Genomic DNA, 17,234 nt, shown 5'->3' with positions numbered 1-17,234 from the left:
TATGAAAAATTTTTAAATGAATATCTTGTTTTCTAAATTTTGCATTTTATTCATTTATCAATCCTATCAGTTTTGTAGTTTTCTGAATTTCATGTATAATTTTAAGCAGTTGATCATCTGTTTGTCCAACTAGAAAAATATTTTTAATTCATTCTGACTTTAAATTAAATCTGTAGGTGTTTCATATGGATAATTACACCAGTGATGAAGACTTAGACATGGACTTTGATACCCAGCTCATCATTCAACAGAGTTTACAGGATATTTGCAAGCCAGGGACTGCAGAGCAGGCACCTGAGAATGAGAGGTAATGGTATCTCATTACCAATGTAGCATAAGTACTCAGGAGTTGACACTAGTGTTTTGACAAAAACAGGAGAAAGGGTCAGAATCTAAAGAGCTGTATATATACTTAAAATATCTATGAGACTTGATGCCTGACAAAACAGGAAAAATTTAGACATAATTTAGAACTGAATTAGGCAGTAAAGAAAACAGTTGAAGGAGGTTAGCAGCAAACCAGGGTGAGGAGATGCAGACTGATAATCAGAAAGAAGAAACACATGAGAATATGAAAGGCTAGAGAATTCTTGTGCATCTTGTCTTTGGGGGGCTAAGGAAATACATAAATCCAACCAAGACCCATAGAAAATTATCTTCAACCTCCCTGGGTGGGTAGGGTAAAGTCCATGCTTTAATCTCAACTCAAAAGGAGGAATTATGTAAACTTAAATCCAGAAGAAGAGACTAACTCGTTCTGAAGGGTGTGGATTTAGAGTTCTGTTATGACAACACTAGAAAAGAACCCCATGGGTCCCTCAGCGGTGTTAGAAAATCTCCCTGGAAATGAGCTGACTGCAGCTGAGCCCACCTAGTCAAATGCTCTCTGGCTGACCAGCAACCTCAACTCCCTGAGTAGTCACTATTGTTTTTCAAGGGTGATAAACCCTGTTTGCTTCTGATGGTGACTCCTATGTACCTGCTGGAGTTAAAACTGGATAAATGTGTTTTAACCCCAAGAGATTTTATAATTAAATATAGGGATCTTGAAGTACATCAAAACTATAGTATTTTTTTTAAAAGTAACACACTCATCCTGGCCAGTGTGGCTCAGTTGGTTGGGCATCATCCCATGCACCAGAAGGTTGCCCGTTCAATTCCTGGTCAAGGACACATGTCTGGGTTGCAGACTCAATTCCTGGTATGGGGCGTGCAGGAGGTGGCAAATCAATGTTGTGCTCTCACATCCATGTTTCTCTCCCTCCCTCTTCCTTTCTCTCTCTCAAAATCAATTAAGTCCACTGGTTGTGGCTCAGTGGTTGAGCATACACCCACAAACCAAGAGTTCACCAGTTTGATTCCTGGTCAAGGGCACATGCCTGGGTTTCGGGCTCAATCCCCAATAGAGGGCGTGTAGGAGGCAGCCAATCAATGTCTCTCATCGATGTTTCTACTCTCTTAACCCTCTCCCTTCCTCTCTCTGAAATCAATAAAAAAGCCCTGACCGGTTTGGCTCAGTGGATGGAGCGTCGGCTTGTGGACTGAAGGGTCCCAGGTTCAATTCCAGTCAAGGGCATGTACCTTGGTTGCGGGCACATCCCCAGTAGGAGGTGTGCAGCTGATTGATGTTTCTCTCTCATCCATGTTTCTAACTCTATCCCTCTCCCTTCCTCTCTGTAAAAAATCAATAAAATATATATTTTTAAAAATCAATAAAAAACATATTTAGCCCTCGCTGGTTTGGCTCACTGGATAGAGTGTCAGCCTGTGGACTGAAGGGTCACGGGTTCGATTCCAGTCAAGGACACATGGCTGCGGGCTCAACCCCCAGTTGGGGGCATGCAGGAGGCAGCCCATCAATGATTCTCTCTCATCATTGATAATTCTATCTCTCTCTCCCTCTCCCTTCCTCTCTCTCTAAAAATAAAAATATTTTAGAAAACATTTAAAAATCAACAAACAAATAAATAAAAATTAAAAAGTAACACACTCATGGAGCCATACTGTTTTAAGCATTTCATAAATATTAACTCATTTAAATCCTAATTGTCATTACCTCTTGATGTGGTAGGTAATATAATTACCCCTACTTAGAGATAAGGAGACTAAGACTTACCCAAGGTCACAGAGCCAGTAAGTTAAGAGCCAGGCATCCTGGCTTCAGAGTCTGTGCTCTTTACCACACTATTCCTACACTTTTGTGTTAAATTTAGGAATAATCATTAAATAAAGTTTTGTAAAGAAATTGAGTTCATTAGATTATCTGTTATATTAATATTGTTATTAAATATGTTTAAGTTCATTGAGTAATTGACTTTTAAATCATGATTTTAGGTTGAAAGGTATGAGATTTTGATTAAGAGTGATAAAATGTTTCAGAGAAATTATAGTTGACTATAGTTATAAATTTCATTTATTAAACTTGAATATGATACTTAGGAAGGCTTGCTGATTTGGTCAGGCACTTGAAGGAATTAGGCAGCGGTTCTCAACCTGTGGGTCGCGACCCCCTTGGCGGTCGAACGACCCTTTCACAGGGGTCGCCTAAGACCATCCTGCATATCAGATATTTACATTACGATTCATAACAGTAGCAACATTAGAGTTATGAAGTAGCAACGAAAATAATTTTATGGTTGGGTCACAACATGAGGAACTGTATTTAAAGGGCCAGAAGGTTGAGAACCACTGGAATTAGGAAACTATAATACATTTGAAATAATGCCCCCCCACCAAAAAAACAGTCCTCATCCTAATCCCCAGAACCTGTGAATATGTAACCTAACATGGCAATAGCGCAGCAATTTTCAACCGATGTACCGCAAGAATTTCATTTTATTTAAATATATTTTTATTGATTTCAGAGAGGAAGGAGAGGCAGAGAGAGAAACATCGGTGATGAGAGAGAACCATTGATTGGCTACCTTCTGCACGCCCCTCACTGGGGATCAAGCCTGCAAACCGGGCATGTGCCCTGACCGGGAATTGAACCAGTACCTCCTGGTTCACAGGTCAACGCTCAACTACTGAGCCATGCCAGACAGACTGCAAGAATTTTAAAAACATGCAATACTTGACTATTTAGTCTGGAGCACTCAACTCTTTTCCCTTACATTGTCAAATAAAAAAATGACAACAGCCAACACAACAATAGCTATCTGGTGTGAATGCCTGTCTTGAACCAGATATACAGGGTGTCCCCCCAAAAAATATATACACACTTTAACAGCTGATGGCTTAATTTTAAAAATGTATTTTAATAAACACTGCCTTTATAGTTATTCAAAATGTGTGTGTACATTTTTGGGGCACACCCTATATATGAGTCATATAATAGAGTTGCAGTTTTTGGTCATGTCACATAATAATGTTGCATCTGATTGGTTAATTCTTGGTATCAGAAATCCTTATATACAAGTATAGGCACCTAATTTTTTAAAAAGTCACTTTGGAGCAAAAAGGGTAGGTAATTACTACTACTACTATTAATTATTGTTTTGTAAATCAATCAAAATTATGCCTATTTTTTTGTCAGATTGGCAAAAAGTATATTTTTTGGTGTGCCACAGAATTTTAGTAATTAGTTTATGTGTGCCATGAGATGAAAAAGGTTAAAAGTCACTGCAATAGAGAATTAAGGCTGCAGATGGAGTTAAGATTGCTAGTCAATTGACTGGATTATCCAGGTGGGCTCAGTGTAATCACAAGGATCCTTAGAAATGGAAGACGAAGGCAGAGGAGAGACAACCTGAGAGATGGCAGGGTAGGTGGTGTGATCCCACAACAGTGCCTTTGAATATGGAGGAAGGTGTCCATGATCCAAGAAACGTGGGAGACCTGTAGGAATTGGAGAAGACAAGCAGATTCTCCCCTGGAGCCTCCAGAAGTAGCACAATCCCACCAACAGCTCGGTTTTAGCCTAGTGAGACCCATTCCATACTTCTGAACTGAGGAACTATAATAAACTGTGTTATCTTAAGCTAGTTAAGTGTGTGGCAATTTCTTACAGCAGCCATAAAAAACGAATACAATACTAAATCTCTAAGTACAGTTTTAAATGCTTAAGAGCATTTAATTGACCAAATTGTAAGTAGGACAGATTGTCTAAGGCAACGGTTCTCAACCTGTGGGTCACGACCATCAGAAAACACATATAGCATATCAGATATTTACATTATGATTCATAACAGTAGCAAAATTACAGTTACGAAGTAGCAATGAAAATAATTTTATGGTTGGGGGTCACCACTGAAAGGGCGAGGGCTAGGCCCTCCACCTTCCCCCAGGGTAAGGTTGAGAACCACGTCCTCCATCTTACCTTGGCCACGTGTTTTGGCAAGGAGCTTCTTCCCGGAAGTTAAGACTCTGCTAGCCACACCCAGGAACAAGACATCGACTTGCGCCTGGCCAATCGGCAAAGCACAGTCCTTTCTCCTCCCCTTACTCCAACCCCCCCTATATAACCGGTCTCTAGGCGGGGTTCGCTCTCTTCGCCACTTGGCTTGTCGTTGTGTCGGTGAGTCTGGTGGACGGGGAGCCGAGCTAGCTTGAAATACAGATTCTTATGCTTTTGCATCGGATTGGCTCCCTGATGTGGTTTCTTGGGAATCTTGAAATCTGGGCATAACAACCACAACATGAGGAACTGTATTAAAGGGTCACAGCATTAGGAAGGTTGAGAACCACTGGAAGGAAATTTATTCTCTTCAAGTTGGGTTCATTGAATAATCAAAGAAAATGGGAAGGTAGCAATCTCTATTTTCTAGGTTTAAAAATAATGTATTCATAAGTGACCTTTGAAACTTTATTTTTAAATATTTTAATAAAAATGTTAGTTTAGAAACTGCCAATAGTGTTTTCTTAGCCCAAATTCTGGCCATGGTTATTTTTTAAAACTTAAACCAGGATTATTTGTTATATTTTTAAATAATAATTTTGGCTAGAATCATTGACATTATAGAGTAGCCATTAAATTTTATCATGGGATAATGTGACATTTCAGTCCTAGCAGGTTTGATTCAGTTCAGAAAACACGATTAAGGGCTTGCTGCGATCCAGGCTCTGACACAGTCCTTGCCGTAGAAGGGAGGACACGTGGGAGAGGAGTTTCCCCAAACGCACATGTTGGGGTTCCCACTGCATTTTGGAAGTATTTCTATTAAGCCTCAGTCATTACCTCCCCTATGAGTTTATCCCTGGTTAACTACTATTGCCTTTACTCTTTCCTTTTGTTTTATGTCAAATATCTTAGTGTTTTCCTAAGTTTTGGGAATTACATGTTTTTCTTTCCTATGCAGCTTCCATTCCTTTTTGAGCACTGACTGTAAGAAGATAGTGGAAACAATAGAGACAGTTAAGTACTCTTCCTATTCTATCCCCTTCAATTTGTGGTAAGAGGTGAAGACAACTGGCAGCATTTCCCTCTACATTCTGGAAGCCTAGAAGTGGTTTCTCCCAAATGCTGCACAACATGGGGTCCTCAGCTGACTGTCAAGAGTCTGATGTGGTCTTTCCCAGGAGAAAATACTTCAGAACAATTTAGCAAAGAGTCCAGGCTTCTTGGTGGACAGGGCTGTTTTTCTGATGTAACAAGGTGATGGGTATTCACAGGCCGTGGTGGATGGAATGATAGAGGAAGGGCTATACTGCCTGTTTGTCCTGTGCCATTTAAATCTGTCTTTCATAAAAGATGGTGATGAATTACTGAATTACGTTGTCTCATCTACTAACCCTGATGGTAGAATTCTGGAGCAGCATAGGCTGCCCTGTATGTGTGCCAAATGTGAATCTGTTCTCATTTGACTTGTTAACAGGTGAGGAAGATGCATTGTTACACTTGACCAAGTACGGTTCTGCTTTTGATGAAGCAGATGAGATAGGCCGGCTTCCTCTGCATAAGGCTGCAGTGCAATTAAATACAAACATTTTGGAAATAACCCTGAAAGGTAAACTCCCTTTATAACTCCTCTGACACTTTTGAGAAATAAATGTCACATTTATTTTTATATCTTAACCTATGTGGTCTAATGGATTTATTTCAGCTTCAAAACCCAGTGTGTGGGAGCAAACCACCCACAATGGTGAAACACCACTTTTTTTGGCTGTCAGCAATTGCCTCTTAGAAAATGCCACTTTTCTACTTCTCAATGGCTGCAATCCAAATGCCAAGAATTTTGAAGGCAATTCTCCTCTTCTTACAGGTAAAGTAACATCTTGTCTCTGGGGAAGAGTTTGTGGCTCTGAGTCTCCTGCATGCCCACAGGTGTCAAAGGCAGCTTTTTGTACATAGCTGCAGCTCTGTCACTTCATCCCAGCAGATCAGACATAAGTACCTGGCCCTCTGGAGCTCGCCACAGACTGGCCTGTGAGGTGGCCTGATGCAAAACCTCTGCCAGGTTAGGCACTGATCATTTTGCATGGTGCCTTAATTGAGCCAGTTAATTCTGGTGCAAGAAAGCAGAGCAGGAAGAAGCAGCCAGATAAAGTCAGATAAAGATGGCAGATTGAATACAAATGCCTAATTTAGCTCCCTCCTGAGTATTCACTAAAATTAAAGTTAAGTAATTGTTTTATGGGGATAAGATACAAAAGAATGGGAAGAACATGAGAGGAAACAACAAAACGTAATTTTTTAAAAACTAGAGAATGATTTGACCCAGTGATCCCACTTCTAGGAATATATCCCAAGAAACTAGAAACACCAATCAGAAAGGATATATGCACCCTTATGTTTATAGCAGCACAATTTACAATAGCTAAGATTTGGAAACAGCCTCAGTGCCCATCAGCAGATGAGTGGATTAGAAAACTGTGGTACATCTACACAATGGACTACTATGCTGCTGTAAAAAGGAAGGAACTCCTACCATTTGCAACAGCTTGGATGGCACTGGAGAGCATTATGCTAAGTGAAATAAGACAGAGAAAGATAAGTATCACATGATCTCACTCATTTGTGGATTATAATCAACAACATAAACTGATGAACAAAAACAGATCCAGAGACAGAGAACCATCGAGTAGATGCTCAAACCCCAGAGGGAAGGTAGGGGAGGGTGGAGGTAAGAGGGAGAGATCAACCAGAGGACTTGTATGCACGCATATAAGCATAACCAATGGACGCAGACACCAGGGGGGTGAGGGCATGAACGGGAGAGGGGAGGGGCAGTGGGGGGGGGGGGGATAAGGACACATATGTAATACCTTAATCAAAGAAAAAAAATATTTTTTTAAAAACTAGAGAATGAATAGTGACAAGAAAACCACATCTTAAATTGGGGGAAGACAAAAAAAACCACAATTTTATCAAATGACCTGAAAATTATTGGCAATAGTTACCTCATGGAGCATAGGGAAGAACAGGCAGCTAAAATAGGAGGATTGGCTCAGCGGATAGAGTGTCAGCCTGCGGACTGAAGGGTCCCGTGTTTGATTCTGGTCAAGGGCACTTACCTCAGTTGCAAGCTCGATCCCCGGTCCTGGTTGGGGTGCATGCAGGAGGCAGTTAATCCATGTGCCTCTATCAGCTCTCTGTCCCTCCCCCTCCCTTCCACTATCTCTAAAAATCAATGGAAAAAATAACCTCTAGTGGGGATTAACAAAAGAAAATAAGTAAAGGAATCTTATTTTTAAAAAATAAATAAAATAGGAGGATTGGTTTAAAACTATTAAGAAACAAGTAGTCTGATCTCTAGATCACTTCTCCCAATCCACCCTGCTGGGACAGATCCCCTACCCCCCACCCCAGCAAAATTGACTTATTCTCTGGATAGTTTAAACAGCCATTCTGCACTGGGGAATATTAGGCAAGGGTGGGAGTACTGGATTAAAAATACTGGAGGAATTAAGCAAATATGGCTGAGACCTCCCAGCCCTCATCCTAACCAGGATTCCATAAACTGGCAGCCAGAACTTTACCCTCCAAGAGGAGGTTTCTCTGAAGAATTTGATCACCAAAAAGAAAGAAAAATAATGAAATTGGGAGTTCCCCAACAAATGGCCTAGGCATATCAACCTATAGTTAAGACCACAGTCCACAAGTCCCACCCAATGTTTAGAATTTCTAATCAGCTCTTTAGTCCCCAACTCTTAATCATGAGCAGAGAGCCAAGAACTATCTGAGGAAAGTCTTCAAGAAACAAATATAGCCTGGCTGACATGGCTCAGTGGTTGAGCATCCACCTAGGAACCAGGAGGTCAAGGTTCAATTCCAGGTCAAGCAAGGCACATGCCTGAGTTGTGGACTCGATCTCCAGTGTGGGGCATGCAGGCAGCAGCCAGTCAATGATACTCTCTCATCATTGATGTTTCTATCTCTCTCCCCCCTTCCTTCCTCTTTGAAATCAATAAAAATATATTTTAAAAAAGAAAAAGAAACAAATATAAGCAACTTCACGGAAATAGATTATTTAGGAATAATAAAACATAGGATAAAATTATATTTTCCTCAGAGAAATTAATGAAATAATAGAAGCTACCAAAATAATTAAGGAACAAAACAAAAATTAAAAATATGATAGCAGAAATAAAACTTAAAACAAATGCTGGGAGATGGAATTTAGGAAAGCTCCCAGATAAAAAGATAAGAAATGGGAAATAGGAAAGAAAAGGAAATAAGAAAACTAGAAGGACGAATAATAGGAATAATAGGAATGCTAGAAGGAGAACAGACAAGGTGGAAGCAGTATATCAACAATGGAATAAGTCAAGAAGATGATTTCCAAAACAAAGTACATGTGTTCCAGAATAAAAGGGCATAGTAAGTGCCGGCTCAATTAATTAAAAATGACCCAGCACCCTTGGCACTCTATATTTCAGTCTTAGAGCAGTTAGAGCCTTTTCTATGGCACATTATTATGAGCAGAATTCATAGTGATTCAGCATCTGGCACTAGCAAGAGTCCTCAGTCCATGCCAATATTTAGCAAATGGAGATGAATAAATTAAGGTGTTTTAGAATCTTGAAGGGTTAAAGATTAACAGCATAAATGCAGAAAAGCCAGTGAGAGGATTTTAATTAACAAAATGTAACCTTAAAAATAATTGCCTAAATATTGCTGCTTTTGTTTTTCTACTTTTAAAACAGCTATAAGCACTTCTAGGACTATACTGAGTACTGACGTTCCAATTCTCTTAAAACTTAAAAATGATAAATGAAAAATCTGTGTCTGTTTTTCAGCCACATAAGCCACCAATAGACAATGAATAATTGGTCATGTCTTACAGAAAAACAAATAGCCTATTGATATAAAACACTATTAATATTATTTTATATATACCTCATTTTATAATCTGTTTCCAAACACAAAATGCTGGCACATGTGGGTAGTTAGGAAGAGCTCCTCAGAAGCCTGAGGGGCACTCTGGCCTTAATTTCCTGTTGAACACATGCCTGTCTCCCTTCTAATTCCCCAGCTGTTCTACACGACTCCTACGACATGGCGTCCTTGCTGATCAGACACGGGGCGGATGTCAATTTGCAGTGTGCCAACGAGAGGACAGCTCTCCATGAAGCAGCCAGGCTGGGCAGACGGGACCTGGTGAAACTAATGCTGGTTTCTGGGGCTCACCCTGATCCACAGAGCTCCTACGGATTCACTCCTCTTGCACTTGCTGCCCAAAGTGGGCACACCGAGATCATGGAAATATTACTGCAGAAAGGCAAGGTTTTCTCTTTTTAATTAATTAATTACTTTTTAATCCTCACTAAGAAGGGGAAGGGAGGAAGGGGAGGAGGGGGAGAGCAAGAATAACATCAATGTGAGAGAGACACATCAATTGGTTGCCTCTCGCATGTGCCCTGATGGGGGTTGGGGATCGAACCCACCTCATTCCAAATCACATTATGTTACTACCCTGCATTGCTTGAGTGGCAACATGGCATCTAAGAAATGGGCCCTGGCCTGGTCCGCCTGGTCTAGCCAAACCAACTAGGGCAAAGCAAGATTTTCTTTTCTTTTTTTAAAATATATTTTATTGATTTTTTTACAGAGAGGAAGGGAGAGGGATAGAGAGTTAGAAACATTGATGAGAGAGAAACATCTATCAGCTGCCTCCTGCACACCTCCCAAAGGGGATGTGCCCAAAACCAAGGTACATGCTCTTGACTGGAATCGAACCTGGGACCCTTCAGTCCACAGGCCGTCACACTATCCACTGAGCCAAACCTGTTAGGGCAAAAGCAAGATTTTGTATACCATCAGCACACTACCATAGGTAAACTAGTAAGCATTCTCCTCATGGAGAGCTTCAAAATAATAGTAGTTAACATTTTACTTAAGCCTAATATAAATCCTTGAAAGAAGGATACTAGTATGGTAAAATTAGCTACTGAAAATCCTAAAATAGCAGCATTGGATATTTTACACAAAAAGAGTAACCTTTTCTATAGATCATTGATTAAAATATAAAGAAAGAAGAGTGCCAACAGATGTTAAATCTTTAACCCTTCAAAGAAACCAGCATTGGTTGACCTAAGTGAGGTGTGAGTGAGCATTCCCCTTAAATGACCCCCTTACAAAGTGATTTGCACAAAGTGACATAGCTAGTAAATGGCAGAATCAAGATTTGAACCCACATCTGCCTCATTCCAAATTGAGTTACTTTACTAATCTGCATTGCTTGAGTAGCAACATGGTATCAGAGAAATGGGCCCTGGCCTGGCCCACCTGCACACAATCCTGACTACCCTGCTTACTAGCTGTGCATCTCTGGGGAAGTCACTTTGCTTCAATGTGCCTCCGCTTCTTTTCTTTAAAACGAAGATATTGGCATCTACTTCTTAGGATGTTGTGAACTTTAGAAATTGTTGTGCATATAAAGGAACCAGTACATAATGAAGACTCATTACATGGGAGTTTATTAGACATTTCTTCTTGCATTCTAGGAACAGGATCCTTGCTTGGGCAAGCACTATATTCTAATGACCATGGAGTCTGTCCTAAATTAAAGTCACTGCATATTTTTTGTTGTTGTTACTCCCCCCACCCAAGGATATTCTTTCCATTGATTATTTTAGAGAGAGTGGGAGTGAGGAGAAGAGACACAGAGAAACACCGATGTGAAAGAGACATAACAGTCGGTTGCCTCCCGCACATGGGGCTGGGAATGAGCCTGCAACCCTTCGGTCTGAGGGCTGACACTCTAACCACTGAGGAAAATCGGCTAGGGCAAAGTCACTGCATCTTTTTTTGGGAGCGGTGAATGTACCCAGAATGCTCTCCTCTCCTTTTGTCCATTCCAATGCTACTCTTTCTTTAAAGCCCATTTTACTGAGCGGTCTTTCACAGCTGACCCCAAACTCCTTCTCCTTCCTTCACACCCTGGTTCTTCTCACAACCCCAGCCCTGAGATCTTCTGGAGGGCATTTTGCCTGTACCTACACAGGCACACCTTGTTTTATTGCACTTCACTATATTGTGCTTCATCAGTGTTATGTTTTTTACAAATTGAAGACAAGACCTTCCACCAGCAAAAAGATTACGATTAGCTTTATTTCCATACTCCCTATAATGTGGTGGTCTGGGACCAAACCCACAATATCTCTGAGATATGCCTGCACTCTTTTATTACCCACACCACTCACATGACACTTCCCACACAGGGAGCTACAGTTTGTCCTTTTCACTATAAGTAATCTGAAACTTCAACTAAAAACAATTATAATGTCTCTTACTATGAACAGCTCCCTAAGTACAAGTTAAAACAGAAAAAGGCCCCTTTCCAGTATAGCATCTATAGATGGCATAGTTCAACAGAAGTGTTAGTACATCCTATGTACACGTGCTTTGAGTTAGGTGGGCTTTTGCAAACTGGTCTGGAAATAAAACAACCTTTTATAAAATTATTTCTCCTGGAATTACCAAGTTAAAAAAAAATTCTAAAATTACTCTGCAAGCCAACCTACTTATAGAGATTACACAATTCCCCCCTCCCCAACTAGATTATAAACTGCCTGAGCAGGAGGTACATTTATTTCATTGATTCTTAGTGCTTTGCTAACGTGGCTGTTCAATAATTGCTTTTTAGTAGTGGTAGTATGTTTTTAAGAATGCTTAATCAATACAGTGGAAAAGACTTTAAGCATAACAAGAATCTTTCTCCTCTTAGGAGCTAATGCTCGTGGCCAGGCCTCGGATTCTTCTTCCATCTTACTTGAAGCCGCTAGTGGAGGAAATCCAGACTCTGTGACTCTCTTGCTAGAGTATGGAGCTGATGCCAATGTCCCTAAGAATTCAGGCCACCTACCCATTCATGTGGCAGCTGACAGAGGCCACTTGTTGTAAGTTCAACTACATTATTGAAAATAATAGAAATAAGTAATAGCTACTTTTTTGGAGCAGCTTCTGGGAACTTTATATTCTTCATCTCTGATCCTGCAACTCCAATATCCCTTTTATTAATTTTTGATTTTGAGAGAGAGGGGATGGGAGAGAGGAAGAGAGGGAGAAGCATCAATTTCTTATTCCACTCATTTATACATTCATTGGTTGATTATTGTATGTGCCCTTATTGTGGATCGAACCCACAACCTTAGTGTATTGGGATGATGCTCTAACCAGCTGAGCTACTTGGCCAGGGCTCCAATACCCCTTTTTAAAGATAAAGTCTTGACCTAGAAAGTGGTGAAGTCAGGCACATTCTGTAGCCACTGAAAAGACATAAAACTATTTTTTTAATATATTTTATTGATTTTTTACAGAGAGGAAGGGAGAGGGATAGAGAGTTAGAAACATCAATGAGAAACATCGATCAGCCGCCTCCTGCACGCCCCCCACCGGGGATGTGCCCGCAACCAAGGTACATGCCCTTGACCAGAATCGAACCTGGGACACTTCAGTCTGCAAGCCGACGCTCTATCCACTGAGCCAAACCGGTCAGAGCGACATAAAACTATTTTATTATCAGGTCTTTAAGCAATATGAGGAGCCTCAAGTCTCATTGCCTGGGCTAATTTGAGTTTGTAATCTAGACAGTAGTTTCATTTAGCTTTACTTGGTATCTGAGCTTTTAGTATCAGGAACTATGCTTTTTTGGTTGGGGGTTCTAAATACCACCTAATATTAATACCATCCAGTGCTAGTATAAAACCATCATAAACATGTTAATGCTGCATCTCTTTTTTTTTTAATACTGCATCTTTTTTAGGGAGAGGGAGAGAGAGAAATGTGAATTTGTTGTTCCACTTATTTATGCATTCATTGGTTAATTCTTGTATGTGCCCTGACTAGGGATTGAACCCGCAACCTTGGCGTATTGGGATGATGCTCTTACCAACTGAGCTACCCAGCCAGAACAATGCTGCATCTTTAAAAAAAAAATTTTTTTTTTATGCACTTTGAAATTTTTTTCAGAGCTCTAAAGATTTTGATTCCAGTTACGAATTTTGCTGCAATTAAGCGGAGTGGCATCAGTCCAGTTCACTGTGCAGCAGCAGGAGCACACCCTGAATGCCTTGAACTTCTCATCCAGGCTGGATTTGATGTAAATTTCATGCTAGATCAGAGAATTCGCAAACACTATGATGACCAGAGGAAGTCAGCTTTGTATTTTGCTGTATCAAATGGTGACCTCTCTTCAGTTAAGCTGCTTCTGAGTGCTGGAGCCCTGCCTAACCAAGACCCAGTTAACTGCCTCCAGATAGCCCTAAGGATGGGCAACTATGAGCTGATAAGTCTGCTGCTACGGCATGGGGCCAACGTAAATTACTTCTGCAAAGTCAACCCGTTACACTTCCCATCAGCACTGCAATACACCCTCAAAGATGAAGTCATGCTCAGGATGCTGTTGAATTATGGATATGACACAGAACGATGCTTTGATTGTCCTCATGGAGACAAAGTTCATCGTATCTATGATTTTGAGGGCTGGACATCTACAGTTATCAAAGATACTCTGGTGAGTCCACAGTATTGGCTGTATCACCTTATATTGTCATCATCAGTGGCCCTGAAATAGCACTAGGGGAGACTCCATTCATCCTCTCCAGAGCTCATTGTTGGATTTTAAATGGGAAAAACACAATAGTAGAAAGATGTAAAAGGTACAGAAACAGAACAACAAAAACCACGGTAATTTAACTCAACTTAGGGAGTTTCACAAATGAAGCAACATCTGAGCAATGTTTTCAAGAATGAAGGTGGTCTTGTATCCATGATGCTTTTTCTTTGAATAAGTCCTCTAGCTAAAATGCTTCTGGGTTCCCAATACCTGCACCCCTAAGTTTCTGGCTCTTTTAGCACTAACATCTGATTAAATGGTTTTCTTTAGTCACCTTTTCGATGAAAAAAAAAAACAGAATCACAATAATGGATCACGCCCTCCCTGAGGCATTTTTCTCTTGGTTTTCACCACACCAGACTTCCCCTCTCCCCAACTTGAGTTCTTCCCACTTTTCACACAGCTGCCGCCCTTCAGGTCTCATTTCAAACATTACTTCTTCAAATAGGCCCTTGTCTAAGGTCCCTTCCCTAATCACTCTCTTGTAACAGTTTATTTCTTTGATAGCACTTATTCCTGAATTTTTTTAAATTTTATTGATTATGTCTCCCCCACAAATACATGAAAGTAAGCTCTTGTTCATCACTTTCCTCAACTTACAGATCTGTGCTTAGCACACAGTAGATGCACTATAGACACTTGAATTCAGGAACATCTAAAAATAAGTGAGCGAAGAAAGTACTTCGAATCAATTCTGAAAAGTAAAAAGCAAAATATTGTATGATTTATTTTTTAGGTTATGATTAATTTAGGATTTTGTATTTAGGCATATATCTTATATTATTTTCTGACTTTTCTTCACATAGTGTTACTTGACTTCTTACATGGACATCTGTAAGACCATGTGAATTACTTGAAGATAGAAACTATCAGATCCCTCAAGTAACAGGGTGGGAGTAGGTTATAAATGATAAAAACCCAAAATTAACAGTGGCTCTAATAAGATGGCCCATTCCTCTCAAATAAATAAAGGCCAGGAAGTAAACAGCCTTCTAATTGGACAGCTCCACAAATTCACAAGAGAAACCTGCATCCACATTCCAGTCACCAGGAAGGCAGGCAGAGGAAGCAGCACACACCTTGCTCTTCTTTAAGAGCATCCTGGGGGTTGCTCACACTTCCATTTACATCTCATTGGCTAGAACCCAGGTGGCCACATCTCAGCACAAGTGAAAGACAGCCTTTACTCGTGGCCAACCAAAGGGGATAATAGATACTATATACTACTAATAGTCTCTTTCACACCTCCATTACATCTCACATAGCTCTGAATTCATAGTAGTAAATATTTTTCCAAATATTAGAGCTAAGAAATAGATTTTCTTGCTCAGCACCTTGGTTTATAAATGAGAAACGTGAGACCTTGCATTCTGAGTTTACTGCTCTTTTGATTACTATGCTAAATAATAAATACTTAGTTTTCATAGTTCTGATTTTCTTCCTCAGTTCTGCGAAGTAATAACTTTGTCATGGCTGCAACATCTCTCTGGAAAGGTTGTTCGAATAATGCTTGATTATGTTGATCAAGTTCGGATATGTTCTAAGTTGAAAGCTGTGCTCCAGAAACAGAGGCTCTGGTCAGAAATCCATAATATTTTGAGTGAGTATCATTCTTGCAGAAGATTCTTATCAAAAATACTAATTGAATTCTTGTTTATAAAACATTCTTCTCTTCATTAAAAACTTGACCTAACAAAACCAAGAAAAATACTACTCCTATCTTTAAAATGTTAGTTTGTAAATATATTTAATTTGCACTATTATATCGGTAGGTAAAATTTTTATCCTAATCCTATGTAACAGTGTAGAAAGAGGAATTAAAAGGTATGAAATGGCAATAAAAACATAGTTGAGAAAAGATATCAAATGACCTTTTCAAACCAAATTCTGTCACAGTAGAACCAAGTCAAATTAGAATTTCATTTAATTTCCTCCTGAGTTTTTAGCCTGATCTTGAGGGCCAGGACTGGGTAGAGGTGGCAGATTTAAGAACTTCAGATCTCACAGGCCAGACCCACAACAGTTGCCGGTCCTTGGACTCTAACGTGACATGATTCTGAAATCATTCTCTACAAGGGTTGAGTGAGAAGTAAAAAGCTGTTTCCCTATTAAATTCCCATTTTGTCACAGGAAATGAAAATCTTGATGGCTTAAGCATAATAAAATACATTTGCTAACTAAACCCTAGTCACTTAAAAAAAATCAATTCTTTTTCCTTTTGGATAACCTGCCTGTCTCTCTCATTTTAGCAAATCCTCGTTCCCTAAAACATCTGTGCCGCCTAAAGATCCGGAAGTGTATGGGACGTCTGCATTTGCGCTGCCCTGTCTTCATGTCATTTCTTCCATTACCCAATCGTCTAAAAGCATATGTCCTTTACAAAGAATATGACCTTTATGGAGAAGGAATTTTCACAGGAACTTGGTAATCAAACTGTTCTGGTTGAAAAGGTATAGTTCTTTAGCTGTATTCCTTAAAATGTGACTTGTTATACAATTCCTATTTCTCACTTTACCTAGCAACTAAAACCTTAATTCAGTCTACATTCTTTAAAGTTGCTCTGAACATAACCTTTCAATATATCAATGGCTAGCATTCTGAAAAGCAGTTTAAAAAAACCAAACAGTAAAAATTTCAATTAACTGAAATAGATCAATTCTAACAAAATATTGATCTTATATTAAGTGTATGAATGCATATTTCTACATGCTCAATAGATGCTACCTCTGACAATGCAAGATGATTAATAGCAATCCTTTTTATAGAGAAGTACATATATAAAATGTGATTGCATTGAATCAATATTGACTCCAGCACATGACCCAAGGCCAGTTTAGTGTCTGTTTACTTGCAGAGTCCAGTATAGAGATGAGGTGGGTTAATTAAAATAGAATCTTGCAATTAAAATAGAAAATTGCAATTTCATTGTTAATGGGAAATAATGCATCCCTTTCCACAAAACCCTGGTCAAGGGTTATCATTTAATGTGATCCCTGGAATAGAAATTACAAGTGTTTTCAAATGGATGATGGCTTATAATTTCTATATTGAGCCTACTAGACCAGTACTAGACACAAGGAGGAGCTCACTGGTAGAAGTAGTTACAAGATTTTAGTTTAAATTTTTATTTCTATATAGTCTGTGCTGTATGTTAAGTACAGGTTCCTATGTGTGGAAAGTGAGAAAGGAAATAGAAGACATTCATTCAGCCACAGCTGTGTAGCATTTAGATGGCAC

General features: G+C 39.6%; 1 protein-coding gene across 2 annotated transcripts; it reads left to right on the top strand.

Moving 5' to 3' along the window:
* Positions 1-185: 185 nt before the first annotated feature.
* ASB14 (ankyrin repeat and SOCS box containing 14) lies at positions 186-16,488 on the top strand. 2 transcript variants are annotated; one of them, XM_023755753.1, is made up of 9 exons: positions 186-307; positions 5,298-5,348; positions 5,809-5,945; positions 6,042-6,200; positions 9,414-9,659; positions 12,108-12,279; positions 13,352-13,895; positions 15,444-15,597; positions 16,247-16,488. In XM_023755753.1, the coding sequence occupies exons 1-9, from the start codon at positions 186-188 to the stop codon at positions 16,423-16,425; spliced, it is 1,764 nt and encodes a 587-aa protein (XP_023611521.1). In that variant the 3' UTR covers positions 16,426-16,488. The 2 variants fall into 2 exon arrangements, with proteins under 2 accessions (XP_023611521.1, XP_023611520.1); XM_023755752.1 differs by having other exon boundaries at positions 5,298-5,354; positions 5,812-5,945; positions 9,414-9,671; positions 12,123-12,279.
* Positions 16,489-17,234: the final 746 nt, after the last annotated feature.

The sequence above is a fragment of the Myotis lucifugus genome, unplaced genomic scaffold (assembly GCF_000147115.1).
Source record: "Myotis lucifugus unplaced genomic scaffold, Myoluc2.0 scaffold_83, whole genome shotgun sequence".
Classification (NCBI taxonomy): domain Eukaryota; kingdom Metazoa; phylum Chordata; class Mammalia; order Chiroptera; family Vespertilionidae; genus Myotis; species Myotis lucifugus.
The sequence above is the reverse complement of the archived record's forward strand: the minus strand, read 5'-3'. Positions and strand labels throughout refer to the sequence as shown.

What these genes read in the sequence shown, in the direction of transcription:
- ASB14 (XM_023755753.1), top strand. Translation starts at nt 186, where the DNA reads ATGGATAATTACACCAGTGATGAAGACTTAGACATGGACTTTGATACC. An exon ending in GGAAATATTACTGCAGAAAG is followed by an intron (nt 9,660 to 12,107) that starts GCAAGGTTTTCT and finishes TTCTCCTCTTAG; the next exon opens with GAGCTAATGCTCGTGGCCAG. An exon ending in GCTGACAGAGGCCACTTGTT is followed by an intron (nt 12,280 to 13,351) that starts GTAAGTTCAACT and finishes AATTTTTTTCAG; the next exon opens with AGCTCTAAAGATTTTGATTC.